This window comes from Polypterus senegalus, chromosome 13 (assembly GCF_016835505.1).
Source record: "Polypterus senegalus isolate Bchr_013 chromosome 13, ASM1683550v1, whole genome shotgun sequence".
In the NCBI taxonomy this organism is placed as follows: domain Eukaryota; kingdom Metazoa; phylum Chordata; class Cladistia; order Polypteriformes; family Polypteridae; genus Polypterus; species Polypterus senegalus.
Genome location: NC_053166.1, coordinates 74,099,820 through 74,123,542, shown reverse-complemented (window position 1 = coordinate 74,123,542; position 23,723 = coordinate 74,099,820). Strand labels below are relative to the sequence as shown.

At 41.0% G+C, this 23,723-nt stretch overlaps 1 protein-coding gene across 1 annotated transcript in view; it reads right to left on the bottom strand.

Annotated features, from left to right (window-relative positions):
- Positions 1-11,108: 11,108 nt before the first annotated feature.
- bcap31 (B cell receptor associated protein 31) overlaps positions 11,109-23,723 on the bottom strand; it is an 80,613-nt gene continuing 67,998 nt past the window's right edge. Inside the window, exons 6-8 of the mRNA XM_039776087.1 lie at positions 22,282-22,396; positions 19,984-20,084; positions 11,109-15,021 (exon numbers count right to left, since the gene is read on the bottom strand). Coding sequence (XP_039632021.1) covers positions 14,983-15,021; positions 19,984-20,084; positions 22,282-22,396 — 255 coding nt within the window. The 3' untranslated portion in view covers positions 11,109-14,982. The remainder of the gene's footprint in view (positions 15,022-19,983; positions 20,085-22,281; positions 22,397-23,723) is intronic.

The window sequence follows — 23,723 nt, the reverse complement described above, 5'->3', positions numbered from 1 at the left end:
ACTTTTGCTCAAATCCACACACTTGATCCTGAAGAGGGTGACGCTTTGCTTTCCTTTCCTTTTATCGTAATAATACACAGCACAGTGTGACAGCCTCAGAGAAAAGACAAACACAAAAACAATGATTGGGTGATCCCCATTTAATGAACAGAAACTTTGTCAAAGAAAGGCCTACGTTACACAAAGCAAAGGCAAACGCTGCTGCTCTTGGGGACGGTATCTACAGAGCTCTGTCACGTAGCACATTCAGGTCCAAAATGACCACCTGCTTCAGACCGTCAGCCAGAATATACACAGCCACGCCCAGAAGGGGCGGGGTTTAGTTTGAGACCAGGCATCAGCGCCACCTCTGGTCTCGGGGAGGCATTGCTTTTCTCAACAGAGCCCTGAAGGTGTCCCCATGGCACACACACATGACAATAGATAAATAAAAATATATCCTCATATGAGTAACACTATATTTGCTTATTTCTTATTTTAATTACACTTTAACAGTGAATATGAAACTTTTTGCCACTTAATCTTAAAAGGCAAACATACAGTGGCTTCAGAAAGTACTCAGATCACTTCACAGGATCAGCGTAATTTTAAATGGACACATTGGCCATTTTAACCCGTTACTCTACACTGAATAACCCATCGTGACAAAGTGAAAGCGTGTTGTCAGAAAGGTTTTCAAATTTATGAATTCATACAAGTATCTAGACCCTTAATTCAGCACTTTGTAGAAGCCCCTTTGACAGCAATTACAGCCTCAGGCCTTCTTGGGTATGTCTCTACAAGTTTGGCACACCTGGATTTGGGCCTTTTATCCCATTCTTTTTGGCAGATCCTCCCAAGCTCTGTTAGATTGGATGCAAAGCGTCTGTTAACTGCCATCTTCAGCTGGGCCACTCAGGAACAATCAGAGCCACTCCGGCACTACCTTGGCTGTATTGTTCAGGTCATTGACATGCTGATGGATGAAGTGCCACCCCAGTCTGAGGTCATGTGTGCTCTCTAGCAGGTTTTCTTCAAGGAACTCTCTGTATTTGACTAAATTCACCCTTCCCTCAACTCTGACCTGTCTTGCTGTCCCTGCTGCTGAAAAGCTCCCACAGCGTGAATTAGCCAGGCGATGAGCAAAGCTAATGCTTGGAGTTCTGCCCAAAGAGTTCAGTTTTTATGTCATCAGACCAGAGTCCTTTAATTGCCATTTGGCAGACTCTGAGTGGCTTGTCATATGCCTTTTACTCAAGAGGGGTTTCTGTCTAGCCGTAAACGCCTGATTGGTGGAGTACTGCTCTGAGATGGTTGTCCTTCTCTTACCTCAGCAAAGGAGTTCTTCTGTTAGTGTGACCATTGGGTGACCTCCCTGGCCCAAGGCTTTTCTTGTCCATTTACTCAGTTGGGCTGGATGGCCAATTCCAAGAAGAGTCCTGGAGGTTCTAAACATCTTCCATTTCACAATTATTGAGGCTATTGTGCTCCTGGAGACACTCAAAGCTTTTGAAATGGTTTTATCCCCTGGTCCTGATCTCGACCTCACCACCAGTTTATCACAGAGGTCTACAGAGAGCTCCTTGGACTTGATGGCTTGGTTTTTGTTGTGACATGCAGTGTGAACTCTGGGCCCTCACATACCATACACAAGTGTGTGCTGGTCTAAATGACATCCGGTAAATTCAGTTTGCCACTGGTGGACTCCAGTCAAGTTCAAGACACATCTCAAAGAGAATTAAAGAAAACCCGATGTACTTGACAACAATTTAGACGGCAACAGCAAAGGGCCTGAATATTTACATGAATGTGAGATTTCAGCTTTTGATTTTTAAGAAATCAGCAAACCTTTTTGATGTTTACACGTTGTCATTATGGTTTACTGAATGGGCAACAAAGGCAAAAGTATCCATTTAAAATTAAATGGATAACGCATTAAAGTGTGCAGAAAGTTAAGGGTCCCAAAGACTTTCTGAATCTGCTGGTTTTCCCAACATCTCTTTGGCCACCACGCCCTTCATTTTAAGGACACCCACGATTGCACAGACTCCAGGGTGGCCACAACTCAAACAATCCAAGTTTTCTAAAATGGTCAGGACTGGCCAAGCTGGCGAGAGATAGTCTGGTGCTCCAGAGTTGTTAAGGCAAGTGAAAGGATCTACCAAGGGAATATGACGTGTGGATACAGTTGTGATGTCAGGATCAGTCTGTACGGATGAGACAGCCCTGGACACGGGTGCAAGTCCATGAGGGAGGCCCACTCAATCAAAACAAGTGTGTTAGGTAGGTGGAAGGAAAATTGGGGCACCTGGAGAACATGCCACACGACTACCGGGTGTTACGACTAGGAGTCTCGAGACATGCAAGTCCTGTAAAGCACTACTAATAATGCCCACTTGAGGGGGATATACCGCCACAAACCCCAGCTAGATAAAAGGGCAAACACTGAAACGGCATAAAAAATAACAAAGGTAATGTTCTGTCACACACAGAAGTTCCATAGAGCACAATGGCAAAATTGAGTTGCCTAAAAACACAATCCAAGGCGAACAAAGTCCCAATACAGAATTCCAAGGCAAAAAACAAAACAAAAAAAAAAAACAACAGCACAAGTATAGAAAACACTCCAGAGTGCAATCCAAATGAACAGGAGACCCTCCAGATTTATTGAGCCGAGGGCAGGACCTTGGAAGTGACTGGCAGGTGGCCCCACCTCTTGGAGGAGCCCACCACAAAACATATGGAAATAAACTCAGGCAGGTCACATGCATAAACAGAAATGAAAAGCAAATAAGAACGCAAAACCTCAGCAGAAATAAAAGAATCAAAAATGAACCAAACAGACCTAAAAACGTGAATCTGAAGCCCCAGGCTGAAACACAATACTGGGAGGTCACGTTGACTCCAGGCAGACGCTGACCGGGCTGAGATCTGAACAGGACTGAAGGGCAGACCACTGTGCCACCCTCTCGGTAAAGTCCAACTTGACTGACTGATCTTCAGGGTGGCACTGTACCATCTGCCTTATGCTAACCCAGAAGGTAAGTGGCATGTAGGGGGTCCTGGAGGTCGCGTGAAGGGTTCCAAATGGGAAGAACGTGGTTCATTCAGTAAGACAGGAGGAGGGATGACTTCACAGAGGTGCAGGAAGCTGGGAATGGAGCCGGCGCTGTAAGAAAGAGCGGAGAAGGTCAAGGGCCAAGAGCTGAAAAACCAGCAGTGGTGAAGAGACCTGCACAGGCCATTGAGGTCTGAAATGTGCTCCCCTAGGCGAGTATAGCAAGGGGCAGGGAGTCTGCTGCTGTGGTTGTAGTTTAAAACTCAGAACTCCGGTGGCTCAGAAACTTCCTGTCAGCTCAAGTGTGTGGTCTGCGGCTTACTGACATGGAGGCCTCGAGCCTGTGGCCAGCATGAGGATGTGTAACAGAGAGGGACGAGGAGCCTGACAGCTTCTTCACTGGTGACACCACATTATAGGAGTGGACCTTTCCAGATGTGCTCTTTATGTGGAACTAGGACAACGAATGGACAGCAGCTTGTCAGCAATAGCTATAGCAATAGTGCTACTCACAAACATCTCAACGCAAGCTAAGACACCAAAGACTCCTTTGTTGGCACTTCAGTTTACTTCAAAGTCATCGCAGTAGGCACATTGGCATGCAAGTGCCCGATCCACAGTTGGTGTTCATAATTTGATGCTAAAATGTAACGCTTGATAGACAGATGAATAGGTGCGATCAACACACATGGGGTTTAGTGGTCATCCTCAGTACACTGGCCCCCCTCTAGTGAATCATTAGACGAGCTGCTACATTTCTAGATAAAGACCCCCCCCCCTTTGTTATGGTACCTTTATTCATAGCTGTATTAGAAACCCACCAAGCTCTGCCTTCTGATCTCCTGATGGCTGCCAGAGCACCTTAGTGGTCAACGTGTTAAGACAGTAAACCACCTGTGGTTCCCTGCATTGTGGTGAAAACAACCTTCCTCGAGCAACTGTGAGCTGTAAAGAGGGTTGGAAATAAATGGCCACTAAATAACATCATTTATTAAAGTCACACATACTCACTTGGCAGAGTTAACATTCGGGCAAAGAAAGGCATGTCCAAATATGAGTCAAGGTGAGCAGTAAAGGAAGGCAGTCTGGCAATGGAAACGGCCCAACTGTCAACTGGACCGCCATGAAAAAAGGTAAATACACAACCAATGTATGAGGGAAGGTGTCAGGCTTTTCAAATTGAGTAAAAATCCATCCATTTCCTGCCACTTAATCCAGGTCACAAAAATGCCACCCTGCAATCTCCTGCACGGGGACACTGAGATGTTCCCAGGCCATCCAAAAGATGTAATCTCTCCAGCGTGTCCTGGGTCTGCCCTGACATCTCCTTCCGGTTGCACAGACCTGAAACACTTCCCCCTAATTAGAGGCCGGACCACCTCAACTGGCTCCTCACCCGATCTCTAAGGCTGAGCCCAGACACCCTGCAAATGAAAACTCACATCTGCCCCATGTATCTGTGGTCTCGTTCTGTCGGTCAGTACAGTGGTGAGGGCAGGAATGTAGGTGGGCCGGTAAATTGAGAGCTTCGCTTTTTGTCTTAGCATCCTCTTCACCACGACTAATTGGTCCAGCATCCGCGTAACTGCAAATGCTGCTCCAATCCGCCTGTCGATGAAGATCTCATGAAGATACTTAAAACTCCTCCACTTGAGAAAGAACCTCATCTCCAAACCAGAGAAGGCACGCCACCCTTTTCCTGCTGAGAACCTCAGATTTGGCAAGCTGGACCTCAAACCAACCACTTTGCACTCAGCCGCACCCAACTCCAGTGTTTAACGTCATAACTCAATGAGGCTGGAAGGACCACATCATCTGCAAAAAGCAGATTTTTGAGGTCACCAAACCGGACAGCCTCCATTCCTTGGACGTTGTTTGAAATTCTGTCCATGAAAATTCAGAACAGAATCTCCTCAAGTCCCAGAAGGCTCTGGATGGTGTTGGGCTGTCTTGATGGACACACCACTTCAGCAGTGATGGTGTGGAGGTCAGGGACCCAACTTTAGGATGATTAGGCTCCTCAGCCTCAATGGGAAGGCCTAGGCCAGGGTTCTGGAAAGAAGGGTCAGGCTGTCGGTCAAACCTCGGGTTCAAGAGGAACAATGTGGATACTGTTATGGTGGCAGAACACAAGACCGGCTTTTTACTCTCACAAGTAAAAATCTGAATTTTAGTGCTTTACTGAGAGCTCCTGGGCACAGCAATCGATAAAAACGAGCAAACATCGGTGACGTGCAGTGGAGTGAATGTGGAGGACAACGAGGGCCCGGCTTACCTCAGAGGACCTCTGTTTATCTGTCACAGTCCTGTGGGACAATCAGGCATGGATGTCACACACAAAGTTTAACTACTTCCTGATTGATTTCCAGTACTGTAGCTTCTTTTTTCTTTAATGTCAAGAGGCAGGTAGTGCGCTATAACAGCTAAAGCACTGGAAGGAGACTCATGAAGATCCATCGCTGACCCGCTTGACCCCCTTGAGGAAACTGCTTAGCCCGTTTTTGTGTGTGTGCTACACGTGTAAAAATATGTGGACACACTCTTAATGCGTCCCAGTCGTGTACATTTCCGCTAGACATTCAACGACAAGTAAAACGAAACATCCTCGGGGATGGAAATATCATCTCGGCGGCCGGCGCAACACACAAGGTGCTGAAAGGCTGACACAAGCCATCCACTGTTAAAAGGGGGGAAGGCGTCTATTTTTCTTTAAAATGCTGAAATTCAACCCAAAGAATCAGCAAATCCGTGTGCGGCGAGAGAACATCTCACACAGCTGGTTAGGATTAAAAGCCATTTTAAAAAGGAAAGGAAAGAAGAACGTGCCAGTTATCACACTGGGAGAGTTCAATAAGAATTCACCAGAAAGGCAAGTGAACGGATGCAATGTTTTCTTATTCATGAACTTAATAAAAACTGCAAACAGTGCAACTTCTTTAAACAATTCAGAATAATTTGTCTTTCGGGCATGCCAGACACCAACACTAAATACTGACGCCGTCGGTTTACATCGTACAGCTGGTGTTCTTAGCACACGTACGGGACGGCAGCAGCATTAGATACAAGGTGGGACCCGACTCGAAGGTCACTCCACTCCACTGCAGGGCACCGTCACCCACAATGTCACCAACCCACCAAACACACCCGCACTCCCGGCCTTCAGAACGGATTCAGACACCTGCACTGTTGTCACATTTTGTTATGTTGACGCCTTGTGCTAAAGTCATTTAAATTAAGTTTCGCTCCTCATCAAGCGACAGACAACATACAAGAATTACAAAGGTAAAATACACGATTTTGGAAACGGAAACATCACATTGACACAAGTATTCAGATCCATCCATCCATCCATCAATCCATTATCCAACCTGCTATATTCTAACTACAGGGTCCCAGGGGTCTGCTGGAGCCAATCCCAGCCAACAAAGGGCACAAGGCAGAAAACAAACCCTGGGCAGGGTGCCAGCCCACCACAGGGCACGCATACACACACGGGACAATTTAGAATCGCCAATGCACCTAACCTGCATGTCTTTGGACTGTGGGAGGAAACCGGAGTGCCCGAAGACGCAGACGCAGGGAGGACCCGGGAAGCGAACCAGGGTCTCCTAACTGTGAGGCAGCAGTGCTACCCACTGCGCCTCACATGCCGCCCAGTATTCAGATCCCTTTATAAAATTACAAGCAGGTGCACTGCATTCTGCTGACCACCACAGAGATGTTTCCACACCTTCCATGGAGTCCACCTGTGGTCAACTCAGTTGACTGGACAGAATCAGTAAAAGGCAACCACCAGTCTATAGGAGGTCCCACGGCTCTCAGTATCTATCTGAACAAAAACCAAGCCATGAGGTCAAATGAATTGCCTGCAGGGCCTCAGAGAAAGGACTGGGTCAGGCACAGATCAGAAGAAGGCTGGAAAAAGATTCTGCAGCAAGAAGTTTCACAAGAGCGCACATTGTTTTAAATGAAGGAAGTTTGGAACAATGAAGGCTCCCCCTAGAACTGGTCAATCACTTAAACTGAGCAATTGGGAGAGAAGGACCTTGGCAAGAGAGGTGACCAAGAACCTGATGGGTCACTCAGGATGAGCTCCAGAGAATCTTTTTGGGGGATTGGGGAAACCGTCACTGCAACACACCGCTGATCCGGGCTTTATGGCAAAGTGGCAAGTAAAAGACAGTAAAAAGACTCACTTGGGAGTTTGCAAAATGGCACCTAAAGGACACTAAGACTGTGAGAAATGACATACAGTGGGGCCTCGTACTTCAAACGATTCTAACTTTGAATGTTTCGGAGTTTGAACGCTAAATTCGAGAGAAATACGATCCGGAGTTCAAATGAAGTTTCTACGTTTGAACCTCGAACACAGTAAAAAAGCGCAGCAACAGACGGCACTTCTTCAGCGAGTATAAAACACCATCTGCTGTGCGCCCAAGTGGTCTCTCGCTCTCGCTGTGAAAACGTGTGTTTTCAGTGCTTTTTTCCTCTTTATTTCTGGTGTGATTGGTTATAACCCCTATCTATTAACCATGGCATCCAAGAAGCGTGTGGAAGCAACGAAGCCTAAGAGGAAGGTTGTAGTATTGACGACTGAAGCAAAAAAGTAATTTACATGAAGTACAGTTATCTGGCATGTTTATAGAAGGATGTTGAGGAAAAAGGAAAAGAGGATGTGGTGAGAGAGGACATGCAGGTGATGGGTGTGACACAGCAAGAAGTAAAGAGCAGGAAGATATGGAACAAGATGGTCCGCTGTGGCAACACCTAACGGGAGCAGCCGAATGAAGAAGAAAATGGAAGGTGACCCCCCCCCTTTCCAAACAGTAAACTTCTTCCTCTCCACCAGCCACATGGGACATCACCACTCGTCAAAGGTACAGTAAATGCAATTTTCATTTTATTAAATAGTATTTACATATTTCATTGTTTTCATGTATTATTTACGACATTTAATAGAGTGATTTTTAACCTAAAAGTATGCCAGGAGGAGATCATTACCCGCACGATGCCATTCCACCTGTACAGCATGGTGGCAGCAGCAGCATTCTATGGAGTTATGTTTTTAGCAGCAGATATGGCGAGAACAGTCAGTGTTGAGGGAAAGCTGAACGTAGCAAAGTGCCTCTTTGGAGCATCTTAGGACTCAGACTGGGCCAAAAGTTCACCTTCCTAAAAAACCCAAAGCACAAAGCAAAGACAATAGAGGAGGAGCTTATGTGGTCCAGACTTGAACTCTCTGTTGAGACCTGAAAATGGCTGCCCAATGGTAGTCTCCACCCAACCTGAGAATGTGTGAGCAGATCTGCAGAGAAGAATGGCAGAAAATCCCCATATCCAGGTGAGCAAAGCTTATTACACCACACACCAGAAGACTCAGGGCTGTAACACCGGTGAAAGGGGCTTTAACTAAGCACAGAGTAAAAGGGTCTGAATAAATGTATATGTGGGATCTTCTTCACAATAAAAAAAAAAACTACATTTACAAAAACCTAAAATCCTCTTATAGTCTCTTTGTCATTGTGGAGTACTGAGCATTACCTAATGGGGTAAAAATGAATTTCAGCGACTTTAGTACTGCACAAAAATATGAAAAGACTGAAGGGGAATGAATACTCTCTGAAGGCATCGGACGCAAGAGTCAGCAATCAACTTAACACACAAACACTCCTGAGATATCTCTCAGCAGACATGGGGAGACCGTGCCGACGTCACAAAAACGCTGCCAGGCAGCGATTTAAAGTTGAGCTCAGTGTCCCTCGGATCAGTAAACATTACTGGTCTTTGGTTCAATATGTTTCTGTTGTATCTCACCCCCGTAATATTGTGGGATGAGTGGAACTCGCCAAGCTCATCATTGGACTGATCCACTCTCACCCCCTGAATTTCTCACACACAGAGATCCTACTCACAAAAGCGTGCATGAACGCGGCCTACACTGCCAGCCACTCCTTACTACTCCACATTGGGACACACCAGCTTCAGCACCAACACCACATGGGTGGGCCTGGGACACTTGGTTAAAACCATTTACTAACCAACAATGTGTTTACTTGCACTGTGAGCTCCACGTCTTTTGGCAATGTCTCCTGTCAACCTGTTAAAAACAATCTTCCAACACTCTGTGCCCGGTTTTTCACTTTTACTTCATCACTCAATGTTTAAAGACAAAGAGCAGAAATTCAAAAGCTACGTGGTATTTTTAAAATAGAATAATACCAGTAGAAGAAAATATATACACACTCATTGGCCACTTTATTAGGTACATCGGTTCACCTGCTGGTTAACACAAACATCTAATCAGCAAATCATATGGCAGCAGCTCAATGCATTTAGGCGCATAGACATAGTCAAGAGGAGACCCGGGTTCACTTCCCGGGTCCTCCCTGTGTGGAGTTTGCATGTTCTCCCCATGTCTGCTTGAGTTTCCTCCCACAGTCCAAAGACATGCCGGTTAGGTGGATTGGCGATTCTAAATTGGCCCTAGTGTGTGCTGGGTGTGTTTGTGTGTGTCCTGCGGTGGGTTGGCACCCTGCCTGGGATTGGTTCCTGCCTTGTGCCCTGTGTTGACTGGGTTTGGCTCCAGCAGACCCCCGTGACCCTGTGTTCAGATTCAGCAGGTTGGAAAATGGATGGGTGGATGGACATAGTCAAGATCAGAATGGGGAAGAAAGGCAATTTAATTGACTTTGAACACAGCAGAGTTGTTAGTACTAGATGGGCTTGTCTTGAGTATTTCAGAAACTGCTGATCTACTGGGGTTTTCACAGACAACCATCTGTACAGTGTACAAGGAATGGTCCAAAAAAGGGAAAATATCCAGCGAGTAGCAGTTTTCTGGGTGAAAAACCCTGGTTGGTGCCAGAGGTCAGAAGAGAATGGCCAGACTGGTTTGAGCTATCAGAAAGGCAACAGTAACTGAAATAAGCATTCATTACAACTGAGGTATGTAGAAGAGCATCTCTGAACTCACGACACCTCAAATCCTTAAAGCAGATGGGCAACAGCAGCAGGAGACCACACCGGGTCCCACTCCTGTCAGCTAAGAACAGGCAACTGAGGCTACAATTCATACGGGGTCACCAAAATTGGACAATAGAAACTTGGAAAAAAAACATTGCCTGGGTGAGTTTCATTTTCTGCGGTGACATTCAGATGGTAGGCGCAGGAATTTGCCATCAACACCGCAAAAGAATGGAGCCATCCTGCCTTGTATCAACTGCTAAAGCTGGTGGTGGTGGTGGTGGTTGTTTAATGGGGTCGGGGATATTTTCTATGCACATTTTGAGCCCCTTAGTACCAACTGAGCATCATTTAAATGCCACAGCCTACCTGAACATTGTTGCCGACCATGTCCATCCCTTGAAATATATTGTCAGAAAGCTTACGGATATTAGTAGAAACTTGTCAGAAAGGATATTGTTCTGGACAGTTTTTAGATTTAGCTGTCAGCCATCTTCAGCAAGGTCCCTGGATGATGAAGATGGAAACAAGAGACCAAACGCATGTCTGTCCTTCGGTTTCCAGCCACACCTCATGGACCAAACAGGCTTTGCGGCAATGCTTGACTCCGGATTTATTGCTCAGTCCAGTTTACCCAAAATCTATTCCCCTGGTCCATTCTGCACTAAAACTAGTCTACTTTTGTTCCTTTTTTTTTTTTTAAGGACGTGCAAATTTAGATTGAGAGACAAGAAAGAAAACATACGAAGGCAGGATCCCTCAAACACTGGGTCGTTAATGATCAGGCGCTATGCTACAGGGGTCATCACTGACCAAAGACATGAAACTGGGCTCCAAAAAGTTTGAGAACCACCATACTAGGGCATCAAATGCTGAAAAAAAGGCATGCTCAATACATATGATTAGGCCAGAAATTGCTTTTCCTTATCGTAGTCTGTCTGAACAAAATGAAAAACTGATTACAGGGAGACACTGCATGCAGCTTGTTGTTTTAAATATGGTCCAAAATGACAACCCGCCCTTTTCTTGAGACATTTTAACCTCCCTTCAAGGTTGGATTAAGTCTGCTAGGCCACCATTTTGAAAGCAAAACTTAGAAGACAGTTCATTTTTAATTTTGGAGTGCTTGTTTGGTTTTATTTTATAACAGCATTAGAATTAAACACAATCATGCACAATGACCATCAAATCAGAAATATCAAATAAACCAAAATCTCCTTTTAGAACAGAATCACGTAATATTCAGAATGATACTTTGCAGCATTGTTTATTTACAGTATGTAGTACTCTTAACATGGGAAAAGAGGACTCATAAATCCCTCTAGATTTGTAACATATGTAAAAAACAAAGAGAACCGATAAGCCATTGACATCATGAGGTCATGTGAAGTTTTAAATAGGCGGTTGTCCCTACCGATAACCTCACGCCAGGCACAGCTCTCATCCAGTCCTGGTCCCTACTCTATGCTTACTATCAGGCTGCACAGCTTTAGAAAGCTTCTGCTCTGCTTTTGAACCGTAATAAACAATGAAAGAGTTTTGGTTTATTTCAACAAGTTCATAAACCTAAAAAAAAAAAGCACACAAACAAATCTGAAAATAAGCAGAAGCATGCCAACACATGGGAAAGTTAACAAGAAACTGAGGCTACATAAATATGCATTAAGAAATTTGTCAATATTTTAATCATCATTTCCTTTAGCTGGACAGTCTAAAGCAACCATCTACAAAATAGCAAATTTGATAAGGAATGTGGAGAGAAAAAACAAAAATCACTTTTCAAAGGGCTCAGATTAGATTCACTGCATGTGGATTGTTATAAAAATTTAAAAATGAACAGCAAACTTAATTATCTGGATTTAATAAGGAGGTTGTGTGGACTTGTGCAACATGCCCTCATTCATTGTTTTAGAAACCAGCCAAACTGTGACATTTTTGACATGGTAGAAATTAAATATATTCCTGAAAGGAGAGCACTTCTTTTAATTTAGAGACTGCCTTATTTACTGAACGGTAAGTGGAGTTACTGTACTCATTCTTATACATAAACCAAAAACTAAGCATTCACAAATCTACTAATTAACAGACCCCTTTTGGAAAGCTACTGTATTTCTTATGAATAAGCTTTTTCACTTACCCCTGTCAACTAAGTGAGTAACCGAAGACTCGCATCCTAATGATTTACTCATTTTTGAACATGTTGGACACCTATTAACATAGCAGGGACTGTCAAGGTAGTTCTGGAGCTGCAAGTCTGTGCCAAAACGAACAGATCCTGGTTCTGTCATTAATAGTGGCCTGCCAGGTGAGCTGCTGGGATGCCAAACTGTTATTTCTTTAGGGGTCGCTCCTGTATTTCAGCTCTCTTTGCTTTGCCCAGTCTTTATACTGGTGTGGCATGATAAAATGTAAAACTCCCAAAGGCATTACTTTTAAACAGAAATAATAATAAAAAAAAAAGATACACCTGCATGAAAATAAAGAGAGAAATAGCAGTTACCAGGAACTTTCACATATTATTACAAAACTGCTTTTCATTTAGGAAATTTATAAACATGAAGTCTAGAAGTTCTTTGCATTTTTACAGTACCAGAAAAATGTTTATTTACCCCTCACTGATTTCCACTATATTTGGTTATTCATAGCACTTAACTGATTCAGCTCTCCAGACAAATTTAGAATACAAAAGGAAACCAAGTTCTAAATTGCATTAATCAATGAATTGGTGGGCACATACTTTTTCACATAGGTGATTTTGATGTCGGTTTACACATGTTGTCTCTTGTATTATATTAAATTTTCCTGGAGATGAGAAACAATTAAGATTTACGAATAAGCAAAAATAGTGGAAATTAGGAAGGAGCAAATACTTTTCATGGCACAGTACATATGGAAACAACAGGCACAAATAATAGATTAACACTTTATCAGGAAGTTCGGTGCTGTGAGCTGATGTGTAAGCCCAATACCGTTTAAAACTATACAGAATAACAGAATGAAACCTATTGGATTTATTGACAGTTCAATAATAGGCTTGTGCTGTGCCTGCTTCCTTGACTGACCCACAGCCTTTTTGTTTCCCAGCCCTAAAGTATTAGATGTCACCAACTAGTGACCACTCAGGCCCACTCCTCTCCAATTTGCAAGTCAGAAAGCTCCAGTTTAACCTGCTAAGCTAAAGGACAGACAGAGCAAGTGGGCTTCCAACTGCAGCCACTCTTGAACATGTCACCAGCAAGAAATCACTAGGATCCCCAGCCCTTCTCTGATTTAGGTCCTCACAAGGAATTGGGTAAGATGTTTCTTTCTGAATCCAAGGCCTCAAGTTCACCGGCAGTCACTGCATGTGAAGACATGGCACAGGGAGGGGCAGGACCCTGTGTGCTTTCCTGCCAGTGACCTGCTGAGCTGCTCAATGTTAAAATTGGGCCAGGAAATTGAAGCATTGTGGGGCTTGACTGTACTTTTTTGTGTGGATTTGCAGCCAACTTCAAGTAGATTAACAGCAAAATAAGAAGAGCATCCAAGTATCCTTGTTTCTTCCCCAGCTATTTTTGTAAGTGCTCCATCAATTCATTTTTGGCTTAAATGTGGTCAGGTATATTTTGGGACACTCTTGATGAAGAACTTACTCTTAACTTTGAAGACAACAGACATAAAAAAAATCAGTTGTAGTTTGGAATAGCAACTACCATCTTTTCAGTAGCATTGATACAAACATAGATATCCCACCATTTCTCCTAAAATGCACATTTTCCTTTTGTACAAGTACTATAAAACAATATTAGAAAACAAGATAAAAATATATTTGCCAAAAACATACAATATGTTCAAAGACATTCTAGCACATATTACTTAGAAAACTATTATTGCAAAGTTTTGAAATGAGAAACAGTTCTGAAACAAGCACTAGAATAATTTCCATAAAGGTAACAAAAGTAAAGCTGAATTTGCACATGGTCCTGCAGATCAACTAGAAAATATTTTAAGCAAAGATTTTAGAAAGCTACATTGGGAAAACTAGCGAAGTTGTACCCCAAAATGATATTTTCTTTTCATTATTTGCCATTTATTCAGTGAAAAACAGAACTGAGCTCTATATAAATCTTTGCATATGTCCAGGAGTGCGGTCACAGATGGTACCTGGCCTCTATACAGCTCTAAAAGGTTTGCTGCTTATGAAGGAAATTTCCAACATAATCTGCAAAAATCTCACACCCATGGAACCAATTTAAAATTTCTCATTTGATCAGAATTAGAATTTTAATGAAAAGCATTGTAATACCATGCACACGACGTACAAAGAAATACTATGTGATGATTCATTTTTATTATAGTTTGAGCCCACCTACATGGCTTCTTTGAAAGCAAAATTTTTGAAGAATGCTTTAATAAAAAGCTGACAGAAAGCATGGTCTTCGCTCTGTTTCTTCTTTCTTTAGCTAAGCATTACTAAGATGCATGTTATGGAATTATGATTGTAAACTCATCTCAAATTCATCATAATTGTACTTACAGGAATTAGGATCATAGAATATTAGATTATTTGTAAAGTTGGCCTGATAAAGTATTGCCAGAACTGAAGAGATTACCAGAACTATATTTTCATGCTGGATGCAACTCTGTAACCTCTTTAAAACAGCAGTAATAAATCGTCTGTTTATATTTACCAAAACGCCTAAACCAACTGGACCCTTTCCAGAACATAATGTGTAAAATAGATATAACATTTTTTTTTTCTTCAATAAACAGGTATGAACTAAGAAACCATTCAAAAACACGGGCTTCGCAGGCCTTTTCGTCTGTACCAGTATCTTCATACAAAGATCAGACATAGAAATATAGATCTAAAGATTTGTATTTTTACATTCGCATTTAAGGCATAACATATCAACATGGTAAAGTGAGTGAAGATGGAGAACATGTAGTTGATGCAGTCCTCTGGCAAACAGCTATAGCAAATTCCATACTCCATGATCTCTTTACTCATCTTTTTTGTTTTTCACACCATCACTTTGTTCCTGCACAGAGGAAAAAAAAAAAAAAGGAAACTCAAAGTTTTATACACAGTAGCAAGCCTAATGTATAAAGGGGATCAGTCTCAAGACGTGTACACCAGTATCTCTTAGGCAGTTTACTCAAGAGTAGTACATTTGTTTATTTGTAGGCTGCCTGTCAGAAACATTTTTTGTTAAGTACCTTTAAGATCAATTAAATACTGATTTTTTTCCAGACACAATAGTTTTCAAAACATAACAACATAAACTCTTCTTTATGTTAATACTCACAAAGTGTATTATATAATCTAAATACAGTATATAAAAATAGAATGTCTGTCTGTCTGTCTGTATGCTCCCTGCACAATCCTACCCCCCTCAACCAAATTTTGTATAGTCGCTCTCTAGGACCATATGGACAAGACAAATTACATTAGAAGCCAAAATTGTGACCATGGGGGTCCCAGTGGGGTTTATTTCCCTTTATGTGCTACAGTGTGCACACCAGTACCACCTACTGGCACTTTGTTGGCTTTTCTTCATCATTTAAGTGCTACAAACTGTCCACCCTGAACTAGGAGGATGATTCAGACATGATGACATTGACGGTAAAAAACCCAATAAAGAGTTAACGTAATTCTGGAATGCAATCGGACACAAAAAGAACAAATTCTCAACTCACAACAGCAGAGACATTAAATAGCGAGACAGTGTGGATGACGGATGGGCCAGCTAGCAATAACAACAGGGTCACCATTTAAAAAACCACATAAACCTTTGCTTTCTTTACTTAACTCATTCTACAAATATACCTGGGCAACTGCGGGTACTTTGGCTAGCATTAAACATATTATACATAAACACAGATGGTTACGTTTTGGAATTCTTCTTGATCAGATATGAAAAACTTACAATCAGAAAGAAGTAAAGGAAAAATATTTTGGAAATGTATGAGTTTTAAAATGGAAAAAAAAACAATCACAAAAGCACTTACTTAAAATAACTACCCTTAAAGAATATGAGGCTTTTTCCGCATTGTAAATCAGATAAAGCACAAAATTCTTTCCATTAACAAAAAGGGGTATTTTTTTTGCAATACCACATTTTTAATTAACTGCAATGTGACTGCAACACAAGCCTTTATTAATTTAAATTCTGTCCACATAACAGTGTGTTGCTCGTTTGCAGGGCTCAGTTGTACAGCCAAGCAGAACAGCATGCTGTGTGTAATCCGGTAACAGAAACATATTAATAAAGTGTCAGTATAGCTTTAATCTAGCTAATTTGCTATAGATTTGTTGCAACATGTGATCTGGTGATACAGTGGCCAGTGTTCATAACTTGAATTATCAGTCGCTCTCGCACAAGAACAGCAAAATGTATTTATAATAAAAAACAAAACAAAAAAAAAAACAAGAAAATGATTACAGGCATTACACTTGCTTTCACATTCATGGCAATCGATGAAGATGTTGAACACTTCTGTTTGCACATTATAATGATGTTGAAGCATTTTGCCTCCAGAAGTGTACTTGTGCATGTAAGTGGAGTTATTATGAAATCAGGTTTCTGTCCTAACTGGATTACTCCCCTCATCCCAGTTTTGTGTATGCATTGTAAAGCACTCAGAGAAAAGACAGAGGTCAAAAAATAAATAAATAAATAAAGGAGAAAAGATGACCTTTGCAAAATACCCTTGAGTGGAAAAAGGATTTGGTTAAATTGTGATATACTTGTGACAAGATGTTGTGGAGGATGGCCGCCTGCTCAGCCTGGCTAGGATGCCCAGAAAGGAGTAAGATGGGGGAAAACAGGTACAGAGGGACACTACCTCCCCCAGAACACCAGATGGAGATGCCCCTGAAGCATAGCGGCACCCCAGATTCCCACAGGGCACCATGGGAGTTGGAGTTCGGCTTCACAGCCCTGCTGTGATGCTACAGGGGGGCTTGAGAATCTGTACTTTCCATATAGCCCGGAAGTACTCCCGAGTTACAAGGACAGAACCACACAAGTACTTCCGGGCTGAAGAAATCCACAAATCTCCATCTGACCCGGAAATGCAGGTGAGTCATGTGGTCGGAAGGACAGAAGCACTTAAGGGTCAAAGAGTATTTAAAGGAATGGTGGAGATTCACTAAGAGAGCCGGAGTTGGGAGGGAGTAGGACACAGCTTGGTAAGAGGAGTGGAGGAGAGATTTGTGTGTTGATTATTGTTATTTTGCTTGTGTATGGTGGTGGAGGTGCTTTTGGGCACTGTTTAAAGAAAAAAAGATCTTCTTGATGGTTTTACCCTGTGTCAGCGTCTGTCTGTTGGGTTGAAAGAGGCAACAGCAACCTCTAGCGTCTTACAAGGTAGAATATGTCACTACTTATTTTTTGAACCCATTTTAATTAGTGCAAGGTCCCAAGAACATGGAGGCTATTCTGAATGTAAACCAGAAAATAATGCTATTTACAAGCAGTTACAAGCCTAAACTAAATTAAAATTCAAGTAAGACATATCTTAACAAAATTCATCAACATAATGCAAAGTAAAAACGTACATACTTGTTATTTTAACTATTTAAAGATTTTATCATTTTCCTAAGGATGCAGAGCAGTGGTTTTCAAACTTTTACAGTGTGAACCCACCAACCAATGTTCTAATACAGTAAAGGCTACAAATAGAGATCTTTAATTCTGTGTTGTCATGAATTAACTTTATAAATATTCAAAATGACATTCCTGACTTGTGCCTATAATAATTGCACAAATAGTAATAGGAAAGAGATTAGACCTCTTTGAATTCAACAACCAAAAAAAAAAATAGACTGCATCCAAAAGGGAACACAAAATTTTTCTTTTTTATCTGAAGGATTTAATGCTGATTAAAATTATTTTCTTTTTGCATAAAAAGAACAAAGAAAATCCAGAAATACTATAAAGGATATATTAAATCATAAACAATATCAAAACAAAGCAAACAAAAAAAAACTGACACTGATGTAAGTCACATTTTGCCATTAAGTACAGCCTCGTTACGGGAAGTAAGAAAGAGGGTAGGGACTTTGAATGTTGGCAGTATGACTGGTAAGGGGAGAGAGAAGATATGATGGAGAGAAGGAAGGTTGATATATTGTGTGTGCAAGAGACTAAATGGAAGGGGAATAAGGTCAGGTGGATCGGCGGTGGATTCAAATTGTTCTATCATGGTGTGGATGGGAGGAGAAATGGGGTAGGGGTTATTCTGAAGGAACAGTATGCCAAGAGTGTTCTGGATATGAAAGGAGTGTCAGGCAGAGTAATGATAATGAAGCTGGAAACTGAAAGTGTGATGATGAATGTTGTTAGTGCATATGCCCCGCAAGTTGGGTGTTTGATGGATGAGAAAGAAGATTTCTGGAGTAAGTTGGATGAAGTGATGAACAGTGTACCCAAGGGACAGAAAGTGGTGGTTGGAGCGGACTTCAATGGACATGTTGGTGAAGGGAATAGAAGAGACGAGGAGGTGATGGGTAAGTATGGTGTCAAGGAGAGAAATGAAGAAAGTCAGAGGTCAATGGATTTTGCCAAAAGGATGGACATGGCTGTGGTGAATACTTATTTTAAGAAGAGGGAGGAACACAGGGTGACATACAAGAGTGGAGGAAGATGCACATTAGTAGATTACATCCTATGCAGAAGAGTCGATCTGAAGGAATTTGAAGACTGCAAAGTAGTGGCAAGGGAAAGTGTAGTTAAGCAGCATAGGATGGTGGTCTGAAGGATGACATTGGAGATCAAGAAGAGGAAGAAAATGAGGACAGAGCCAAGGATCAAATGGTAGAAGTTGAAAAAGGAAGACTTCAAGGTTGAGTTTAGGGAGAAGGTGAGACAGGGACTGGGTGGTAGTGAAGAATTACCAGACAGTTGGGAAACTACAGCAGAAGCCCACCCATGTCCGTAATATACTCAGCTTACTAAAGGTAGCACTACATTTACAGATTGTTGCCGAATAGAAAGCAGTATATTCCAAAAAAGTTTCAAAATCTGCCTTCAAATTAGGCTGCAAACAAGTCCTCTTTCTCTACTACAACAAGGACAATGGAAATGACTTTTACTTGCGAAGGCAAGTAATCTGAATCTCAACTGAAAAAAATATATATAGAAAGAAAAAAAGCACCACCTTTTGATTGCCTCTAAGTGCTTGGTGGACAGAGTGAAAAAGTAGTTCTTCAACATAGCAGTCAAATGTTGAATTAATGTTGTTAATTCAAGTAAAAAAAAAATAACCCTGAAATTTACCCAGTAAGGTTGCATTATTTATTAAAAACAAAAAAAAATCCCTGACCACATTTTACAGAGCTAAGCACCATTTGTCAAGTAAAAAACATAAAATTATAGTCTGACAGATAAGAAAATGCACAATACTTAATCATTTTAATTACCTTTTCATTTAACATGCTTTTTGTTTTTGTGAATTAATTAAATATTTGTCAATAAAATTTACTTATACAAAGATATAAATTAATTTGATTAAAGTCTGTCAACACATTTTTTTTACATGGAAATGAATTTTTAAAAAGTAAAACCAAAATGTAATGTATTCAGTAACCAGCCACCTAAAAGCTGAAAGTTAAGAGGCTACTGTACACAATATTAAATAAACTGAAAATGATTAATTGCTTGTGGAAGGTTTCACTGGGTTAAAGATATTCAAAGAAGTATTTAAATGGTTGCCCTAATTCTCCATTTCAGAGGGAGTCAGTTGTAACCTGTCTCCTCTAAATGGCTGTGCTCCTCCTACAGACCACAGAAAATGGCTCACACAGTTATCCAAACTCAATGATGGTTTTGTTTAATCCAGTTGAAAAGGTGTGACTGATAATGTATTACAAAGTCTTAATGCTAAATGTACTGTACTTCTGCTCCTAACCAGACAATCTTCAGCACCAATAAGCCATCATCCACTTCTGTGGAAAAACAAGCTATCATTTGTAATGCAGTCCAGAGGCATTTACTTACTTGCAGCTTGCTATGTTCTGCCAGAAGCCGGTCATACTCTTTTGAAAGGTTCTCTGCCTGGTGTTTCATTGCTTCGTTATTCTTTTTCTGTTTACTCAGTTCTGAAAAAAAATATCAAAATGTTAAAAATGATTTAAACTGTGTATATTAAAATTACAGATTGGCACTTTCCCCGAGATATTTGTAGAAAAACTCCTCACTTAGGTTGAGCTACCGACTTATACTACTTACATATAACTTTGAATAATTCACCAACTGTCCAGATTGGGCTGAACAAGTAAATCAGCATTAATGGAATATAAATTTACTGTACTACACCATTGTTCCATTATCAACAAAACAGGTTAGTTCGCATTTTTAAATTACTGATTAACTGTGTACCGCTAACCCCGGGCGAACAACTAAACCCCGAGTTACAGCACGATTGGAAAACTGCTAGAATAAAGCAGTTCAATATCTAAAATATGTTGGGCAACGTGACCAACGCTCATCCAGTTATTGACCCCCACCACCAGTCCCAGCTTAGCATTAACAACAAGCCATATCACAAAATAAAGAAGAAGCAAAAGAATAACATATATTATTTTACATATATAAAGAAAAACAAACAAACAAATAAATAAATACATAGCAATCGAAACCCCCCTTTCTGGTTTGAACGCGCAATGTTCATAAATAAGAGAAACCAGTTTGTCCAAATGGGTTTACTGTCCTTATTGTTCAGTGCAAAGAGGAAACCCTACAGGAATACGCCGGCCGTCGAGCCGATAACAACAAAGTTTAATCCTACCGGTCTAAGATATTCGCCAGCAAAATCAAAGAAAAAGAGTCCGTCTTCAGAGACGCATCTCCCTTGTGTCACAGTCTTCAAAAAAAAAGAACCTGTTCCAGTAGATACTTTACTTGGCGCTACATTGTCTCTTCTCTTTGCCCCACCACAAGATGTCTCCCTTTCTTTTCTGGTTTTTAAGTTTTCAACACCAACCGCCCTGACCGAGTTATGACCTCCCCCTTAAAGGTGTATTTACAGCATCCTTCTTCTCTGTAATGCACCCAAAAAGGCAGCAAACTGCCCACAGAATAATAACACATGTGGCATCCGCTACAACTGGTTACTTAAAAACATATAAATACGGGCAATATACATCAATGTAGTTACTTAATAGACCTAACAAGGAATATAAGAAATTTGACAAACAAGAGGAGATCATTTAGTCCATCAAGCATATTTGTTTAGTGAATAGCTAAGCTGTCCCATTATCTCATTAAGAAACTTAAAGGTTGTCAAGTTTCTCCTTCATCTATATGACTCCGCAGTTTGTTGCAAATTACCACAACTCTTTGTTTAAAGAGGTTCCTCCAGGCTTCAACCCTAAATGCATGTCCTCTTTATTTTTAATGGTGTCTTCAAGTATGCAATCTACTGTTAAGCTGTAAGAATTCTCCTGGATCTGCTTTATCAATGCTTTTGAGGATTCTGAAGACCTGAATTAGGTCCCCATGCAGTCTCCACTGCAAAAGATTTAATTCTCCAAGGTGGAAAGAGTAGGACAAGTCCTGGGAGGCACTTGGTTGTTCTCCTCTGCACAGCTTCAAGTGCTGCTATGTCTTTCTTGTAGTGTAGGACCAGAACTGTAGACGATACTCCAGATGTGGGCTCACTAGTGCAGAGGTCCTCAATCCCAGTCCTGGAGAGCCGCAGTGGCTGCAGGTTTTTGTTCTGACCTGGTTGCTTAATTAGAAAGCAATTCTTGCCAATAAAGCAGTAACAAGCTATGAAATTAAATTAACTCTGCTATGTCAGGTCATTCTTATATCCTAGATTTTCTTTCCCTTTCTATCATGCAAATGATTTGAAGGCTAAAATGGACGAGTAATTCTCAGTCCTTCACTTTTTTCTCTTCATTTTTCTTCCAAGTATTTAATTAAACCCAATAGTGCAGATAAATACACACAGGTGTAAATGTAAATAAGCTAAATGGAGAAATGCTGCTCTCTCTTGTCATTTGCATGTTATTGATAATAAGGAGCAATTAAAATAGCTGTTTAAGACAAAAGTAAGCAATAAGGGCTCAAAATCACTAAAGTGAAGCAGAAGTGTTACTTTAGCAATAAGTGCTTTTTATTAAGCAACTGGATTGGAGCAAAAACCTGCCGCCACTGCGGCTCTCCATGGCCCTTGATTGAGGACCCCTGCTCTAGTGCATTATGTACTGTAGTCATCAGGGATGAAACAAATAAGCACATATTATAGTATTTTGATTTTAAAATCATTTTCTAACAACTTTTATTTCCTACCGTCACGAGCATCCACAAGATCCTTTTTAACGGCTGCCAACTCTTTCTTCAATTCATCATTTTTAAGGCTGGTTTCAGCATCCTCTGGAGTCTTGATTCCTTTTTCTTTAATTGTCTATAATTAAAAAACAAATTACTACAGTGGTGGCTCAAAAAGCAAAAAGTAAAGACTGTAAAAAGTTGCAAGATTTGGAAAAGTGCATTACTTTTACAGAAAGTTTAGTCATATCTTTTTATAGAGTGTAATAATATGTAGAGGATACACTGAAGGGAGAGAACAGTAAAGTTTGGTGCTTGTTTTAATGTTTTGATAAATTCAGTTTGCAATCTTAATCTGGTAAAATGGGTCCGCACATTCTACTCAAATCAAATTAAATAATAATACATTTTATTTATTTGTAGGCACCTTTCTAAACACTCAAGGACACCAAACAATAGATAAAACACAGATTATAAACAAAACTAAAATACAAAAATGAAAATCAGACAAAGCAATTGTAATCAAAAGAGAAAAAGCAGTCTTAAACAAATGACTTTTGAGTTTAGATTTCAAAAGTGAAAATGACTCAATATTTCTAAGCTCAGATGGTAGTGAGTTCCAGAGCTGGGAAGCAGAGCAATTGAATACTCTGCTCCCCATAGTGGTAAGACGGAAGGGGACAGTCAAGTGGATGGAGGAAGACGATCTAAGGGTATGGGAGGGAATGGCAACATGGAGGAGGTCAGACAGATAAGGAGGGGCAAGGTTGTGGATAGCCTTCAAGGTTATCAGAAAAATTTTGAATTGAATGCGAAACTTAACTGGAAGCCAGTGAAGCTGCTGCAAAACGAGAGTGATATGGTAAATAGAGGGGGTTCTAGTAATGATGCGGGCAGCTGAATTCTGGACCAGCTGAAGCTTATAAAGAGATTTGCGAGAAAGACCAAAGAAATGGGAATTGCAATAATCCAGACAAGAAGTGACAAGGCTACGAACAAGGATAGCAGTGGTGTGGGGAGTGAGGGAGGGGCGAATACGATTAATGTTACGCAAGTGGAAATATGCAGACCGGGAGATGTTATTGATGTGGGACTGAAAGGATAAAGTACTCTTAAGCATGACACCCAGACTCTTAACCTGTGGGGAGGGGGGAGGCCGAGGAATTATCAATAACAAATGAAAAATGATCAGTTTTGGATAATGTTGATTTTGTACCAATAAGGAAAACCTCAGTTTTGTCACTATTTAATTTAAGAAAATTTGAAGAAAACCAGGATTTGTTTTCTGTTATGCAATCAATAAGCGAGGAGGGTGGAAAGGAAATGGTAGGTTTGCTAGTGAGATAGAGCTGGGTGTCATCAGCCTAACAGTGGAAGCTAATGTTATATTTACGAAAAAGATATTTCCAAGGGGAAGGAGGTAAATAATGAAAAGTAACAGTGGTGGGTTGGGATGTGAAAGT